At 38.8% G+C, this 19,374-nt stretch overlaps 1 protein-coding gene and 1 pseudogene across 2 annotated transcripts in view; one reads left to right on the forward strand and one right to left on the reverse strand.

The window, feature by feature from the left end:
* Positions 1 to 19,374, reverse strand: part of LOC139440569 (U2 small nuclear ribonucleoprotein auxiliary factor 35 kDa subunit-related protein 2-like) — an 83,491-nt gene that overhangs the window by 55,256 nt on the left and 8,861 nt on the right. For both annotated transcript variants that reach the window (XM_071220361.1, XM_071220362.1), the window contains exons 4-5: positions 806 to 914; positions 480 to 566 (exon numbers count right to left, since the gene is read on the reverse strand). In XM_071220361.1, the coding sequence (XP_071076462.1) occupies positions 480 to 566; positions 806 to 914 (196 nt within the window). The remainder of the gene's footprint in view (positions 1 to 479; positions 567 to 805; positions 915 to 19,374) is intronic.
* Positions 12,171 to 13,296, forward strand: LOC139440600 (bifunctional purine biosynthesis protein ATIC pseudogene; annotated as a pseudogene).

Consider the following 19,374-nt stretch of genomic DNA (forward strand, 5'->3'; position numbering starts at 1 on the left):
CTGGGTGTGGGCCAGGTCCCTAGTATGGGGCATCCGAGTGGCAACCACAAACTGTTTCTCTCCCTCTCTGTTTCCCTAGTATTGCCTGTTTCTAAAAATAAAAGTCAAAAAAAAAAAAAAAAAGCAGTATATGACATGACACGATATGGACATGAACTAAGACCAGGATGATGCTGGAGAGTGGGGTGTACAAGACTGAGGCGGAAAGGGGGAGAACAAAATTGGGACAACTGTAATAGCCTAATCAATAAAATATATTTTTTAAAATGACAGTTTTTTCTGACATTTAATGGACCTCCTCTAGCCAAATAAAGCATCATGAGGAAACTCTGGTGTATGTCCTAAAAAATTATGATTTTTTTCTAAACAAAAACAAATGAAGATTCAAACCTATGCAAATCTACAGCTTCAAATCCATCACACACCATATATATGCACATTATACACAATGTATTTATCTTCTCATGACAGGAATTCACCTCTCTTTCCCTCTTCTCCTGCAGCTTCTGTTCCTTCTTTTCTCTTTCTCTTCTTTGATATTCCTCCCATTCTTCCCTTAACATTCTCTTTAAAGGACAAAAAAAGACAAAGAAAGGAAATTTTTTCAGAGTTAGTTTTTAAAAACATTTAACATATAGGACAAATAAATAAAAAATGTAAATACAAGGATTACACAGAGAATACTAACTTTAAAGTTCTCTTGTTCAAGATAGGTAATTCTTCATGTGGAAAACATTTTGTATTTTATTTATATACTTATTTTAGTTAACTAATTCATGGCTAATTCATTTGACAAAGAGTATACCTCTTGTTCTTCTTGCCATTTTCTAGCTGCCTCTTCCTTCTCCTTCTTTATTCTGAATTCTTCTTGTGCCTTCTGTTCCCTCAACAACCATTCTTCATGTAAGCTTTGCCTATTGGAATAATGACATAATCAAATACAAGAACAGACATTCTATATATAAAGACACACACATATATACACATGTAACATTTATGATAGTGAAGGACACAAGGATGATTCAAATTTCATAAAAGGTATTTCATACGTCTTTCAGTAAGAATAAGAGGATTTATAACATTCTGTGTAAGTAGAAATTTTGGAAAAGCACTCTATTTCAACAACTATCTCCCTAAAATAAAAGGTAACAAAAAGGTTAAAGTCCTGCGTTGGGAAGATGGCGGCGAGATACGTCAGAGCAGAGTCCACTTCCCCTCAGCACCCGTGACACGCCTAGCTGATCTGAGGAACAGAGCGAGCAGCCAATAGTATTCCAGCATATATGAAGATCAGAGACCAAAGATAGAGGACATTGAAAGAAGACTGCTTAAGGACAATAAGGTCACTGGGACCTGCGTGGGGACCAGGATGGCTGAAGTCCCAGCCAGGCGCAGGGTCTGCTGCAGGATTCTTGGGAGAGAGCCAGGTTGGGCTGTGTGAGTAGCCAGGTGCTTGTTTGGACCACGGGAGCTTGAATGGGAAGAATTTCTCAAAAAGAAAGAGAAAGTAGAGGCACTCAGCGGCTAGTTAGGGAACTCTCCCCAGCGGCAACTGCCTCTGGCACCCCTCCCCCCTCAGCCCCTGGACTGTGAACCCAGGATAAACAGCCCCAACACTCACCTGAGGCCTGGCTGGCGTGCACCCAGATTAGTGGACTGGGCGTCCACAAAGGAAACCCCGGGTGGGCGCGCAACCTGATAAGCAGCCCGGCGGCCTGGGCGCCAGACCCAAAGTGCCTGGGTGGGAGCACACCTCCATAAGTGGCCTGGGCACCCACACCTAAAACCTCAGGTGGGTGCACATCGGGAGCAGTGGCTAGCTGCCCCACGCACAGGCCCAAAGCAGCGGATTGGCTGATCCACAGCCTGGATGCCCGCAGGTGACCACAACTGAAAGCACAGGTTCTGAACAACTCCTACCTAGCCCCTGTGCACAGAGCCCTGCAGGGCCTACTGGCTCTGTAGGAGGAAGGCAGAACGCCTAGCAGAGGGGAGCTGCAGGGCTAGGAGAGACTACATTCCCTGGAAAGACTCGACCCAGTAGGGGGATGAACCACCCCATAGCAGCACCGAGAGCCCCTAGCATCTAAGACAGCAAAGAGCAAGAAGGTGGAGTATGAGTTGCCCCTAATTGGTGCAACTCAAGGACAGCACAACTGGTGAACTAAAGGCCTAGTGGGGAGGAGAAGGACCTTGAGGAACTGGACTGGAGACTGAACAACAGCGAAGAGTGTGGCTCAGGAAGGGAGAGAAGTGAAACCAATCCTTCCAACTACCTCCTCCCATTTCACAGAAACAAAGACCAGCAAAACTACCTGACCTATTTAAAGCCAGCAGAAGACTTTATTTCCACCGCCCTCCATTCCCCCTGAATTCCTTTTTCCTTTCTGTACTTCTTTCTTTTTTTATTCCTTCTTTCTTCCACCTTTACCTTTTTTATGCCTTCTTCCTGCCTTCTTTTATTTATTCTTTTCTTTTAATTTCTGGAAAATTCCTTCTCTTGCCCAGGATCTTTCTTTATTCCTTCTTCCTTCCTTACTTTCCTTTTCTATTACCTTTTTCCCTCTGTCCCATCTCCATTTTTTTAACTTTTCCCCCTTTCTTTTTTTCCCACAGTGAGACAATAAAACCTGGAGTGCTGAAAAGACCAGAGTTAGACAATGTTACACCCATAAACATCAGCTCAAGACCAGTGAGCACAGGAGACTAAGGGGACGGCATCACTGAATCCCACTGGCATTCTACCATAGAAGTTCATACCATAAACCCAGGGAGTCAGAATAGATCAATAGAAGAAGCAGAGGCTAACAAGAAGAGTCTCACAAACAATGGGAAGACAAAGAAACAATCCCCAAAGGAAAGGAAAGGAGGAAGCCTCAGAAAGAATGCTAACTGAAAAAGAGGCGAGTCAACTAACAGATACTGAGTTCAAAGCAATGGTCATCAGGAAGCTCACTGAGCTCACAGAGAACTACCAGAACTACAGGGAAACTACAATGAACTCACTGCAAACTATATCAACATGAAAAATAAAATAGAAACTATGAACAAGGGCCAAGAGGAAATGAAGATTATAATTTCTGAATTGAAGAACACAGTAGAGGGAATGAAAAGCAGACTTGATGAAGCAGAGGATTGGATCAGCGACTGGAGGACAAAGAAGAAAAAAACACCCAGAAAGAGCAAGAAAAGGAAAAGAGGCTCAGAAAGAATGAAGAGGGATTACGGGAAATGCAGGACAACATGAAACATAAAAATATCCATATAATAGGAATACCAGAAGAAGAAGAAGAGCAAGGGATAGAAAGGCTATTTGAAAAAGTAATGATGGAAAATTTCCCTGATTTTATGAGAGACAATGTCACCCAAATCCAAGAAACACAAAGAGTCCCAATCAAGAGGAACACAAAGAGGCCCACTGCAAGACATATATAATTAAAATGGCAAAATTCCAAGACAAAGAGAGGATCTTGAAGGCAGCAAGGGAGAAACTGGAAGTAACATACAATGGAGCCCCAATAAGGTTAGCAACTGACTTCTCAGTGCAAACGCTCCAAGCCAGAAGAGAATGGCAAAAAATAATCCAGGTAATGAGAACCAGAGGCCTGAAAACAAGACTACTTTACCTAGCACGGCTGTCAATCAAGATAGAAGGCCAAATAAATAGTTTCCCAGACAAAATTAGTCTAAAAGAATACACTTCCACCACAGCAGCTCTGCAAGAGATGCTAAATGGGCTGCTGTAAGGAGAGAAAGGAAAAGAGAGAAAGAGAGAAGAACACAAGTAGAAAGAATCGGCAATGAATAGGTACCTATCAATAATAACCTTAAATGTAAATGGATTAAATGCTCCAATCAAAAGACATAGAATAGCTGAATGGATAAGAAAACATGACTCACACATATGCTGCCTACAAGAGACCCATCTCAGGACAAAAGACAGACAAAGACGCAAAGTGAAGGGCTGAAAACAAATTTTCCAAGCAAACAGACAGGAAAAAAAAGCAGGGTTAGCAATACTCATATCAGACAAAATAGACTTCAAAAGAAGGGCCATAAAGAGAGACCCAGAAGGTCACTTCATAATACTCAAAGGAAGAATCCACCAAGAAGACATAAACATTATAAATATATACGTACCCAACATAGGAGCACCCAAACACATAAAGAAAATCTTGGAGGACTTCAAGAAAGATATTGACAGCAACACAATTATAGTAGGGGACTTAAACACCCCACTATCAAAAATGGACAGGTCTTCCAAACAAAATATCAAGAAGGATATTGTGTCACTTAACAATACCCTAGAGGAAATGTACTTAACTGATATATATAGAGCTTTTCATCCCAAAGAAGCAAGGTACACACATTCTTTTCAAGTGTACATGGAACATTTTCAAAGACAGACCACATGATAGGACACAAAGCAAGCCTCAACAAATTCAAGAAAATTGAAATCATACCAAGCATTTTCTCTAACCACAAGGGACTGAAACTAGAAACCAACCCCAAAGGAAAAAACCCAAAACACTCAAAATCATGGAGACTGAATAGCATGCTATTAAACAATGAATGGGTCAAGTATGAGATTAGGGAAGAAATCAAAAACTTCCTGGAAACAAATGAAAATGAACTCACAACAACCCAAAACCTATGGGACACAGCAAAGGCAGTCCTGAGAGGGAAGTTCATAGCAATACAGGCCTACCTTAAAGAGAAAGAAACATTTCAAACAAACAACCTAACCCTACGCCTACAAGACCTTTAGGAACAACAACAAAGACTCCCCAGAGCAAGTAGAAGAAGGGAAATAACCAAGATCAGAGCAGAGTTAAATGACATAGAGACTAAAAGCACAATTCTAAGGATCAATGAATCCAGGAGCTGGCTCTTTGAAAAGATAAACAAAATCAACAAGCCTTTAAGTAGGCTCATTAAAAAAAAAGAGAGGATCCAAATAAAGACAATTAGAAATGAAAGAGGAGAGATTACAACTGATACCACAGAAATACAAAGGACTGTAAGAAATTACTATGAAGAACTGTATGCTAAGAAATTTGAAAACCTAGATGAAATGGACACATTTCTGGAAAAATATACTTCCAACACTGAATGAAGAAGAAGCAGAAAACGTGAAGAGACCAATAACAGCAGACGAAATTGAAGCAGTCATCAAAAAACTCCTACCACAGAAGAGCCCTGGACCAGACGGTTTCACAGGAGAATTCTACAAAGCATTTAAGAAAAGCTAACCCCTATCCTCCACAGACTATTCGAAAAACTCCAAACTGATGGAAGACTCCCAAACTCGTTTTATGAAGCCAGCATCATACTAATCACAAAACCAGATAAAGACACAACGAAGAAAGAAAACTTCAGGCCAATATCGCTGATGACATAGACGCTAAAATTCTCAACAAAATATTGGCAAACCGCATCCAGCAATACATTAAAAAGGTCATACACCATGACCAAGTGGGATTCATCCCAGGGATGCAAGGATGGTACAATATTCGCAAATCAATAAACATAATATATCACATAAACAACAACAACGACAAAAATCACATGATCATATCAATAGATGCGAAAAAGCATTTGATAAGATACAGCACCCATTTCTGGTAAAAACACTCAGCAACGTGGGAATAGAGAGAGCATTCCTCAACGTAATAAAGGCCATATATGGGAGACCTACAGCCAAAATCATACTCAATGGACAAAAACTTAGAGCTTTCCCACTAAGATCAGGAACAAGACAAGGATGCCCTCTCTCACCACTCCTATTCAACATAATACTGGAAATCCTAGCCACAGCTATCAGACAAGAAAAAGAAATAAAAGGCATCCAGATTGGAAAGGAGGAAATTAAACTGTCACTGTTTGCAGATGACATGATAGTGTACATGGAAAAGCCTATAGACTGCACCAAAAAACTACTTGACCTAATAAATGAATTTGGCAAAACAGGTGGATACAATGTCAATACTCAGAAATCAAAGGCATTCCTGTACACTAATAACGAAACTGTAGAAACAGAAATCAGGAAAAAAATCCCATGACATATTTCACAGATATAGCACAAACATTTCAGAAATTTATATGGAACCATAAACTACCCCGAATAGCTGAAGCAATTTTGAGAAAGAAAAACAAAGCAGGGAGGGATCACAATACCCGATATCAAACTGTAATCTAAACAGCCTGGAACTGGCATAAAAACAGGCACATAGACCAATGGAACAGAACAGAGAGCCCAGAAATAAACTCAAGTCTTTACGGTCAATTAATATTTGACAAAGGAGGCAGGAGCATCAAATGCAGCAAAAACAGCCTCTTCAACAGATGGTGTTGGGAGATCTGGACAGCTACATGCAAAAAAATGAAACTCGATCACCAACTTACGCCATACACAAAAATAAACTCAAGATGGATAAAAGACTTAAATATAAGTCGTAACACCATAAAAGTCCTAGAGAAAAACATTTGCAGGAAAATCTCAGAGATTCCACGCAGCAACATCCTCAGAGACATGTCCCCTAAAGCAAGGGACATAAAGGAAAGAATAAACAAATGGGACCTCATCAAAATAAAAAGCTTCTGCAAGGCTAAAGAAAACAGAACCAAATTACAAAGAGAACCAACAGTATGGGAAAACATATTTGCCAGTGATACCTCAGACAACGGCTTGATCTCCAAAATATGTAAAGAACTCACACAACTACACTCCAGGAAGACAAACAACCCAATTAAAAAATGGGCAAAGGACTTGAACAGACACTTCTCCAAGGAAGAGACACATAGGGCTCAGAGACATATGAAAAGATGCTCAGCATCACTAGCCATCAGAGAGATGCAAATTAAAACCACAATGAGGTACCATCTCACACCAGTCAGAGTGGCCAACTTAAACAAATCAACAAAAAAATGTTGGAGAGGATGTGGAGAAAGAGAACCCTAGTGCATTGTTGGTAGGAATGCAGACTGGTGAGGCCACTGTGGAAAGCAGTACGGAATTTCCTCAGATAACTAAAAATGGAACTGCTGTTTGACCCAGTAATTCCGCTGCCTGGATTATACCCTAAGAACCCTGAAACACCAATCCAAAAGAATCTGTGCACCCCAATGTTCATAGCAGCACAATTTACAATAGCCAAGTACTGGAAGCAACCTAAGTGTCCATCAGCAAATGAGTGGATCCAAAAACTATGGTACATTTGCACAATGGAATTGTACGCATCAGAGAGAAAGAAGGAGCATATACACTTTGCAACAGCAGGGATGGAACTGGAGACCATCATGCCCATTGAAATAAGCCAGGGGATGAGGGACAAATACCATAGGATCTCACCTTTAACTGGAATATAATAAATAGAAGAAAAAGGAAACAAAATATAAGCAGAGACATTGAAGTTAAGAACATCTAACAATGGGCATGGGGGAGTGGGTAGGGGACAGTGAGGAGAGGGGATTACAGGAACTACTATAAATGACACATGGACAAAATCAAGGGGAGGGTGGAGGTGGGGGAGGGAGGGGGGTTCAGCTGGTGTGGGGTAGAGGGATGGAGAGAAAAGGCACAAAACTGTAACTGAATAACAATAAAAATTAAAATTAAAAAAAAGTTAAAGTCACGGCTTCCACATTTGTGAAATTCTCACACTAAAAAAAAGACACTTTACTTTTAGCAGAGATGTTTAGGTGTCAATAAAGTAAATAACAAGTTTTAAAGCAACATCTATTTTTTCACACTCAAGAACCATTAAGCTTCATATTCTAACCATTTAAAAGTGACACTTGCGGTGTTACAACACTATGAAAACCTGACATCTGTCATAAATATTTGAATTGTTGCTGCATAGATTTAAGACACTCCTGTTGTTTCCTTACTGATAGAAGAAAAACATTTTTTGAAAATATGAATGCTGCAGGTTTTAAAATGATAAGCTGTCAAACTCAATTAGTATATGCCAATTTATAAAAATAATCAATTGTAAAAGAGATATTATCTTAAAGTGGCAAGTGATGTGAACATCTAGTACCACAAATTTGTAAAAAATTGGCTGTATTTCAAAGTGTATTTACAAATTAGATAAAGTAAATAAAAACTGATTTCCTATTAATTTTTAAAAGATAAATAAAATGTGAGAGAGTGTTCTGTTACGTAGTTAAAACTACGTGTTAAAATAGGTAGTTAAAATAGGTTTTTTATACTTAGACTGTGGCATCAAACCCTAATTTTAAGTATTTTGGGGGAAAATGTATTCATATCCCATCTACAGACTCTAGGAACACATCTTCAGCCATAGTGGAAGAGGGTTTATTCACTCTGACAATTTCATGTACATATTATAGAGTACAAATAAATGCTTCGATGTGTATAATTCTGACTTCAAAAACCTGAGGAAATATTAATTGCAAACAAATTTAAAGCTGCAAAAATTAGAAGCTTCAAATTTAAGTAACTTAAATACGCTATACCTTACTTAAAATACACATATAGCTAAAGAGTAACTCAATTTGGTAGCACCAGTGGAAATTTCTTCTATTCATGTAATTGTTCTTTTTCTTTTAATCAAGAAGCTATTTGAATTTCTGCCTAGATCTGTGTTACTACAATTGCAGTTGTTTTTGGTCTGAAATGTGACTGTCATTCATTTTTGGGTCTTTTGTGTTTTTTAAGATTTTACTTATGTATTTCAGATTGAGAGGAATTGGGGGAGAAAGAGGGAGAGAAAATCAATGTGTGAGAGGCACATCAATCAGTTGCCTCTGGCTCGGCCCCAAACTGAGGACCTGGCCTGCAACCCAGGCATGTGCCCTGACTGGGAATCGAACCATGACCTTTTGGTTTGCAGGCCAGCACTCAATCCACTAAGCCACACCAACCAGGGCTCATTTTGGGGTCGTAATTATAGGTTAATACACATATGGTAACGTCTAATTTAAAATTTAAATCTACTTTTAATAACAAAATGCCATTATAACTTGAATGTCTGTCAATAGAGACCTACAAATTATTAAAAACAAATTATGCTAGATTCATTTAGATAGCTGAATTAGAACTCTGCAATGATAGTCAAAATTATGTATTATCTACTCTGCAAAAAATGTAGAATATGTATAAATATCACCCTATTATACAAATACATTTGTACTGTACATTTTCCCCAAACTTTTTGTTAACAGTGCCTATTTTGGGGTATGTTGCATTTATTGAAGTCCTTTCAACAAAGTTCTTACTGAATTAGTTGGGGTTTTTTTTGTATACATATTTATGAGAAGGCAAAAGCATGGAAAAATCCTTGTGTTAAAAAAAAATGTTGAAACTTATCCAGAATCCCTTCTTGATAAAACCCTCCACAAGTTTCTCAGTTCAAGAAACCAATGTGGAGTAGCTGTTCCTTACATTCACTTAAGTCAACTTTCTCAGGCAATGCAAGGTGTTGGGGCACTGGGTCCAACTCTGGCATACGTTCAGATTAACATATTAAACACAATCCTTGAATTGTTTCAAGGATTACAGGAACCAGAAACAATCTCTACTTACGCAGAAATAACTGCTTAATCTCACTGACCACAGTCATGTAAACAACAGGCTAAATGGAAACACAGGATTGATGACCATAATTACAACAGTTTTATAACTCCACCAGCAGCCAATCAGAAGATGAATATCCACAAACTGATCACCCAGTGTAGACCCTTTCCCCTAATGTCACCTTTTAAAGTCAACTACCAACTAGGAGACATGGAATTTAGGTTTCTGAGCATTAGGTTTCCTGTTGTCCCTTCCTGCAGATACAAATATATTAAATCTAATTTCTCTACTGCAATTCCTAGTGTTCAGTGTTGGGCTCAAAAGGCAGTGGGCGGTAAACTGTTTAAGCCATCAGCTAGAGGTGGAAGTTTTTTTGTAGTGTATCTTATATGTTCTATATAAGTTCTCTAATACCAATTCTGCCCTTCAAAGTTAAACATAAATGCATATGATTAGTTCTTCATTAAAAAGAGAGAACCTATGCACCCCAATGTTCAGAGCAGCACAATTTACCATAGCCAAGTACTGGAAGCAACCTAAGTGCCCATCAGCAAATGAGTGGATCCAAAAACTATGGTACATTTACACAATGGAATTCTATGAAGCAGAGAGAAAGAAGGAGCTCATACCCTTTGCAATGGCATAGATAGAACTGGAGAGCATTATGCTAAGTGAAATAAGCCAGGGGGTGAGGGACAAATACCATATGATCTCACCTTTAACTGGAACATAATCAATAGAAGAAAAAAGCAAACAAAATATAACCAGAGACATTGAAGTTAAGAACAATCTAACAATGGGCCAGGGGGAGTGGGAGGGGACAGTGAGAAGAGGGGATTACAGGAACTACTATAAAGGACACATGGACAAAATCAAGGGGGAGGGTGGAGGCAGGGGAGGGAGGTGGGATTGGCTGGGGTGGGGTGGAGGGATGGGGAGAAAATGCAGAGCATTGTAACTGAGTAACAATTAAAAAAATAAGAAAAAAAAAAAGAAAATCTGAGTGACATCAAAAGGAATGGTGGTGTGAACGGTGATCTTTGTCTCTCTCCTTGAAATTACAATGTTTGAAGAGGTACTGTTCAACAAAGAATTCTCTATTCAACACACTACTGTATCTGAAAGATCCACACGTTGAAATATCTGAAGGAGGGCAAGTGTGAGCAAAGTTGTTAGAAGACAATGCCATGGATGCAGCATAGAGCTCACTACAAAACTCAGGAGAGAGGAGTAATCAGGTTACTACTGGCAGTCCTTTCTGCTCGAAGGATCAGAGACATACACTGAGCATTCTGGTATGACTTGTAGGTACGTACAGCAGCTGAACCCAGTGACCTGGCCAGGGACAAAGCATGAAGTTGTGGCAACAGTTGTCTAGCAACCCCTACTAAAAGGCAGAAAAACAGTCACAGAGCGTCACTGCTTCTGTGAACAGTCTCAGAGCTACCATATGAAGCTGAAGCAGTGAGTGTCAGGTGGCAGAGCACATTTTCTGAAAACCTGGAACTGGTACTACAGAAACACCATTTCCCTACATGACAGGCACAGTGTATGACTGACTGATCCCATGAATGACTGGATAAAGATGTGATACATATGTACAATGGAATACTTATTCTTCTCAAATTCTTCTAAAATAATCTGGAGGCAATACTTCCTAACAAATTTTATGATGTAAGCATAACCGCCATACAAAAACCCGGCAGCAAAGATAACACCCACAAAATAAATACAGACCCATATCTGTGATGAATACAGATGAAAAAGTCCTGAACAAAATAGAAGCAAATCAAATACAACAATACATGAAGAAAATAACATATCACAATCAATTAGTGTTATTCTAGGGACACACGATGGTTCAATATAAGCAAACTGATTAACGTAATATACCACATAATGAAAGGAAGGATAAGAGTCACGGGATCTTATCAATAGATGAGAAAACACATTTGATAAGACACAATATCCATTTATTATCAAAGCACTCCTAAAACAGGTATAGAAGGAAAACACCTTAACAGAATGAAGATCCTATATAACAAACCGTCAGCAAATGTAATACTCAATGGTGAAAAATGGAATGCTTTTCTTCTAACATCAGGAGCAACACCCCTCTCACCACTGTTATTCAACATAGTACAGAAAGTTGTAGCTAGAGCCAAAAAAAGAAATAAAAGACATCCAAATTGAAATAAAGAAATAAAATAGTCACTTTTGCTGATGACATGATTCCTACAGAGAAAACCCTAAACAAACAATAAGCAAATACATAAAGTTGCAGAACACAAAGTCAATACACAAAAACTTACTACATTTATGTGTCCTAAAAATGAAACTTCAGAAAAGCAAATAAAAAGTTTTTTGCAATTGAAACAAAAAGAATAAAACAAAGAATAAACTTAGCTAAGGATTTGGGGACATATGCACTTAAAACTATAAGACATTATTAAGGGATATGGAAAAAGACACAAAGAAATGAAAAGATATCCATGTTCATTAACTGGAGAAATCATCATAGTAAAAATGTCTCTATTACCCAAAGTGATATATAGAGTTAACGCAATACCCATGTAGATGGTATCTACTCTGCTGTTCCTGGCTGCCACAGACCCTGCGGCCTATGCCCATGGCAGCCAGCCAGCTCATCTTGTATAGAGTGTCTGACAAAACCAGTATCATGAAATTTTCCACAAATCTAACTTCTGTTAGTTTGAATCTGGTCACTTCTGGAGGCACTGTAAAAGCTATTAGGGATGCTGGTCTGGCAGTCACATATCTCTGAGCTGACATGGATTTCTGAAATGTTAGGAGTGTGTGTGAAAACCTTATATCCTGCAGTCTATGCTGGAATCTTGGCTCCCAACATCCCACAAGATAATGCTGGCATGGCCAGACTTGATTTCAGTCTTATTAAGAGTTGTTTGTGATCTGTACTTCTTTGTGAAGACAGTGGCTTGTCCACATGTAACTGCTGGAGACTGTCAAACAAACTTATATTGGTGGAGTAACCCTGCTGACAGCACAGTATGTGTTTGGTTCACACACTGTGGTCAGCAGTTCACATGACCACAGTGTGTGAACGAAAGGACTATACTGCTGTGTCCACAGGGACGCAGGGAACCAGCAATAAAAACACCTCCTTGGAGAACAAATGCCAGTTGGCCCTGAAGGCTTTTACTCACACAGCACAATAGATGAAGCAATTTCATATTACCTCATGAAACAGTACAGTAAAGGAGTATCTCATATGCCTTTGAGTACAGAAGGAAACCTTATCAAACTCCAGCCCAGTTATATACACTGAAGTCCAAGCTCCATACCACAGTTCTATATAGCGCTACTGGGTTTATTAACTTGTATTTTGCATTTACTGCCTGGAAGCTGGTGAAGAACTCAAAGAAGCCTTAGGCATTCTAACTGCTGCCTCTTTCAATAATGTCAGCAGCTTCTGTTGGAATTCCACATAATGAAAATGAAGCCAAAGTCACATGTATAAAACCCTTCCTTATTCCTGTACCAACTGCATATGCTCATGCAAAAGGGGCCAGTAAGATGTCTTCATTTGGTGACTTGTTCCATTATTTGATAAATATGATGTCCATACAGCCAAAATTATCTCCAGAGTAGTAGCTGATAGTATTGTTGCCTGAGGATATGAAGATGAAGCTTTGAAAAAACTTTCCCAAAAGAAAGATGGCAAGTACTGTGTTCTCAGACATGAAAAGAAAGCTGGGGTAGCAATACTAATGTGAGACAAAGTAGTCTCCAAAATAAAGGCCATAAAAGGAACAAAACGTGTGACTATATAATACTTAAAGGGACAATCTAACCCTTGCAAGATGGATGTAACCCCTGCAAATATACATGCACCCAACATAGGAGCACTCAAATGAATAAGGAAAATCTTGAATGATTTGATGAAAGATATTGACACGAACACAATCATCATGGAGGATTTTGACAGCCTGCTGTCAACAATGAACAGATCTTCCAAACAAAGAATCAGCAAAGGTATTATGGCATTGAATGACACTCTAGATGTAAATGCAGAAAGGGGCACTTAATTGAAATATACAGAACTTTCACCCCAAACAAAAAATATATACATTCTTTAAAAATGCACATGCAGCATTTTCAAAGTCAGTCCAATAGTAAGTAAGACACAAAACAAGTGTCAACAAATTCAAGCAACTTGACTTTATATGAAGCTTGTGGTTGGATCACAGGGGTTTGAAACCAGAAACCAACCTCAAGGAAATAACTCAGAAACACTCAAATACAGGTAGACTGAAAACCACATTATTAAATAATGAATGGGTTAACAAGAGATCAAGGAAGAAATCAAGAAGTATTGGGAAACAAATGGAAATGAACACATAAAAACCCAAAACCTGTGGGACAGTGAACGCAGTCCTGAGAGGGAAGTTCATAGCAATACAGGTCTACCTAAAAAGACAGAAATATTTCAAATAAGCAACCTAACTCTACATCTGTAGGAACTGAAGGAAAAATAACAAAAACAACTGCCAGATCAAGTAGAAGGAACGATATAATCAAGGTCAGGGCCGAGTTAAATGACATTGAGACTGAAACAACAATTCAAATAATCAACATACCCAGAAGCTTGTTCTTTGAAAAGATAAACAAAACCAGTAAGCCCTTCACAGACTCATCAAGAAAAAGAGAGAGCACCCAAATAAATAAAATCAGAAGTGAAAGAGGAGAAATTACAACAAATATCACGAATATACAAAGGATTATAAGACATAACTATGAACAAGTATATGCCAAAAAAGTGGATAACCTGAGAGAAACAGACAAATTTCTGGAAACATACATCTACCTAAAGTGGATCAAGAAGAGTCAAAAGCCTGAATAGACTGATAACAATGAGTGAATTGAAGCAGTAATCACGTTGTGTGAAACTCCTGGCACACAGCCTTTTAGCAGATGGCTTCACAGGTGAATTTTACCAAATATTTAGGGAAGAAGTAACTCCTATTCTGTTCAAACTATTCCAAAAATTCAAGAAAAGGGAAGACTCCCAAACTCTTTTTACTACACCAGTACTATCCTAATTCCAAAACCAGGTAAAGACACAACAAAGAAAGAAAACCACAGGCAAATATCTCTGATAAACAGAGATGCTAAAATCTTCAACAAAATATTGGCAATCTGGATTGATAAATATATTAAAAAGATCACAGACCATGATCAAACAGGATTCTTCCCAGGGATGCAGGGATGGTACACTGCAAATCAACATAATACACCACTTACACAAAATGAATGGCAAAAATCACATGATCATATCAATAGATGCTGAAAAAGCATTTGATAAAATGGCAGCACCCATTATGATAGAAACACTGAGCAAACTGGAAATAGAATAAGCATATTATCAACATAATAAAAGCCACATATGAGAAACCTACAGCCAACACCATAGTCAATGGGCAAAAATGAAAAGCTCTCCACTAAGATCAGGAACAAGACAGGGTGTCTGCTTTCACCACTTCTATTCAATACAGTATTGAAAGTTGTAGCCACAGAGATCAGAGAAGAATAAGAAATAAAATGCATCTGAATTGTAAAATGAGGAAGTAAAACTGTCGTTGTTTGCAGATAACATGGTAGTATATATAGAAAACCCTGAAGACTCCACCAAAAAATTCCTTGGCCTAATAAGTAAATTTGGGAAAACAATGGGATACAAAGTCAATATTTAGAAATCAATGGCATATTTGTACACCAACAATGAAATATCAGAAAGAGAAATGAGGAAAAAAATCCCATTTACTATAGCAACAATAAAAATAAAGTACCTAGAAATAACTTTAATTATGGAGGTAAAATAACTGTACCTGGAAAACTATAAAATAGTAAAGAAAGAAATTAAGGAAGACACAAATAAATGGAACCATACAGTGTTCATGGTGTGCAAGAATTAATATCATTAAAATGTCCATACTACCCAAAGCAATCTACAGATTCAATACAATTCCTATTAAAATGCAAATGGCCTATTTCACAGATCTAGAAAAACATATTTCAAGAATTTATATGGACACAAGAGAACCAAGATGGCGGCATAGGTAAACACACTGAGCCTCCTCGCACAACCAGAACTGACAGAAAATCAAACGTCAGGGAAGTCTGACACCAAGTAGATAAAAAAATGAACACTCATCCAGACCGGTAGGAGGGGCGGAGACGGGCACCGGGGCGGAGAGGACTCGCGTGGCCGTGGTGGGACCCAGACTGGTGTCGAAAGGGGCAGGCAGTCTGACCACTAGCAGACCCTGTGGCCCCACATTCGCACACAGATAAACCGGACAAACGGCGGGGAGCAAAGCAGACTGCACAACCCAGGGGTCCAGCGCAGGGAAATAAAGCCTCAGACCTCTGATTGAAAACGCCCGTGGGGGATGGGGTGGCAGCAGGAGAGACTCCCAGCCTCACAGGAGAGGTCCTTGGAGAGACCCACAGGGGCCAAGGGTGTGCACAAGCCCACCCACTCAGGAACCACCACCAGAGGGGCCCAGTTTGATTGTGGATAGCAGAGTGAAAGATTGAAATCTGGTGGAGTGTGGAGCAGGCGCCATTGCTCCCTCTCAGCCCCTCCCCCACATACAGCATCACAGCACAGCCACCAGCATTACCCCACCCCAGGGAACACCTAAGGCTCCACCCCTTTAAGTAACAGACATGCCAAGACAAAAAAAAACCACAGGGCCCAAATGAAAGAATACTTCAAAGCTCCAGAAAAAAATATAACTAAGCAAGGAAGAGATAGCCAACCTATCGGATGCACAGTTCAAAACACTGGTTATCAAGATGCTCACAGAATTGGTTGAATCTGTTCCAAAACTACATGAAAAAATGAGGCCTATGCCAAGAGAAACAAAAGAAAATGTACAGGGAACCAATAGTGATGCGAAGGAAACTGGGACTCAAATCAATGGTGTGGCCCAGAAGGAAGAAAGAAACATCCAACCAGAAAAGAATGAAGAAACAAGAATTTAGAAAAATGTGGAGAGGCTTAGGAACCTCCAGGACATCTTGAAACGTTCCAACATCCGAATAATAGGGGTGCCAGAAGGAGAAGAGGAAGAACAAAAAATTGAAAACTTATTTGAACAAAGAATCAAGGAGAACTTCCCCAGTCTGGCAAAGGAAAGAGACTTCCAGGAAGTCCAGGAAGCTCAGAGAGTCCCAAAGAAGCTGGACCCAAGGAGGAACACACCAAGGCACATCATAATTACATTACCCAAGATTAAAGAGAAGGAGAGAATCTTAGAAGCAGCAAGAGAAAAGAACACAGTTACCTACAAAGAACTTCCCATAAGACTGTCAGCTGATTTCTCCAAAGAGACCTTACAGGCAAGAAGGGGCTGGCAAGAAGTATTCCAAGTCATGAAAGGCAAGGGCCTACATCCAAAATTACTGTATCCAGCAAAGCTATCATTTAGAATGGAAGGGAAGATAAAGTGCTTCTCAGATAAGGTCAAGTTAAAGGAGTTCATCATCACCAAGCCCTTATTATATGAAATGTAAAGGGACTTACCTAAGAAAAAGAAGATCAAAAATGTGAACAGTAAAAATGACAGCAAACTCTCAGTTATTAACAACCACACCTAAAACCAAAACAAAAGAAAACTAAGCAAACAACCAGAACAGAAACAGAACCACAGAAATGGAGATCACATGGAGGGTTATCAACAGGGGAGTGGGAGGGGCAGAGAGGGGGGAAAGGTACAGAGAATAAATAGCATAAATGATAGGTGGAAAACAGACAGGGGGAGGGTAAGAATAGTGTAGGAAATGTAGAAGCCAAAGAACTTACAAGTATGACCCATGGACATGAACTATAGGGGGGAAATGTGGGAGGGAGGGGGTGGGCAGGATGGAATTGAGTGAAGGGGCAGAAATGGGACAACTGTAATAGCATAATCAATTAAAAAGGAATTTATATGGAACAACAACAAAAAATCTGGAATAGCCTCAACAATCTTGAAAAAGAGAACAATGTAGGAGTGATCTCAATACCTGATATGAAACTATAATACAAGACCACTATAATCAAAACAGTATGACACTGGCTTAAGGACAGACACATAGACCAATGAGACAGAATAGAGCGCCCAGAAATAAACCCAAGTCTCTATGATCAAAAAATATTAGACAAAGTAGGTAGGAGCATCTAGTCGAGTAAAAATAGACTCTTTAATAAACGGTGTTGGGAGATATGGGCAGCTACATGCAAAAAAATGAAACTAAACCATTAATTTACACCATATATTGGAATAAACTCAAAATGGATAAAAGACTAAAATATAAGTTATGGCACTATAAAAGCCTACAGGAAAACATAGGCAGAAAAGTTTCAGATATCCCATGTAATAGTATTTTGCCAATATATCTCCTTGGGCAAGGGAAATAAAGGAAAGAATAAACAAATGGGACTACATCAAACTAAAAACCTTCTGTACAGCTAAAGAAACCACCATCAAAATGAAAAGGGAGATGACTATATGGGAAAACATATTTTCCAATGATACCTCAAATAAGGGTTTGACCTGCAAAATATATAAAGAACTCACACAAGTCAACACCAAGAAGACAAACAATCTAATTAAAGAATGGACAAAGGACTGAACAGACACTCATCCATCCAAGGAGGACATATAGAGGGCCCAGACCATTTGAAAACAGGTTCATCACAGAGATGCAAATTAAACAGTGAGATACCACTTAACAGTACATGAGTGGATCACAAAACTATGGTACATTTACACAATGGAATACTACACAGCAGAAAGGAGTTCCTACCCTTTGTGACAGCAGGGATGGAACTGGAGAGCATTATGCTGAGTGAAATAAGCCAGGCAGTGAAAGACAAATACATATGGTCTCACTTATAAGAGGAATTTTATCGACAAAAGAAACTAATGGAGAAAATAAAACCTCAGGCATGGAAATATGGAACAGCATGGAAATATGTGACCAGAGGGAAGAGTGGTGAGGAACAATAGTGGAAAGAAGGGGAAAGTAGTAGTCAAAGAACATGTATGAGTGACCCATGGACATGGCCAACAGGGTGGGGATTGATTGGGAGGGCAGGGTTGGAAGGAAGAAAAGTTGGGATAAGTATAATAGAATAATAATAAAATTGATTTAATAAATGCAACACCCATCAAAATCCCAAGGCATTATTTAAAGAAATAAAACAAAAATCATCACATTTGTAGGCAACTACAGAAGACTCAGAATAGCCAAATCAATCCTGATGAAGTTTGAAGAATCACACAAACCAAAACACTGAGCTACTGGCAGAAAAGCAGATATCCAAAGCAATGAAACAGAACTGATAGCCTAGAAATAAACGCAGGCAAATAATTTCAACAAATGGACCAAAACATCCACTGGGTAAAAAAAAGCCTCTTCAGTATGTGGTTCTGGGAGAATTGGAAAGCTGCATGGAATGGAATCAAACCTGATTAATTTGTCCCCATGTATAAAAATTATCTCAAAATGAATCAAAGATCTAAATATATGACCTGAAACAATAGATTACATAGAAGAACACATAGGTACTTAATACATGAGCGTTGCTGTCAGAGATGATTTTATTTTTTTGATCCCAAAGGCAAGGGAAGGTAAAACAAAAATAAAAGATCTTGCACAGCAAAAGAATCTGACAACAAAACAAAAAGGCAACCAGCTGAATGAGAAAAATATATTTGCATATCTTTTTTTCATATCCTTATATATTTTGGATTAATACATATATATCTGAAATATATAAAATGTCGTATGACTGAAACAAA

This window comes from Desmodus rotundus, chromosome Y (assembly GCF_022682495.2).
Source record: "Desmodus rotundus isolate HL8 chromosome Y, HLdesRot8A.1, whole genome shotgun sequence".
Taxonomy (NCBI): Eukaryota; Metazoa; Chordata; class Mammalia; order Chiroptera; family Phyllostomidae; genus Desmodus; species Desmodus rotundus.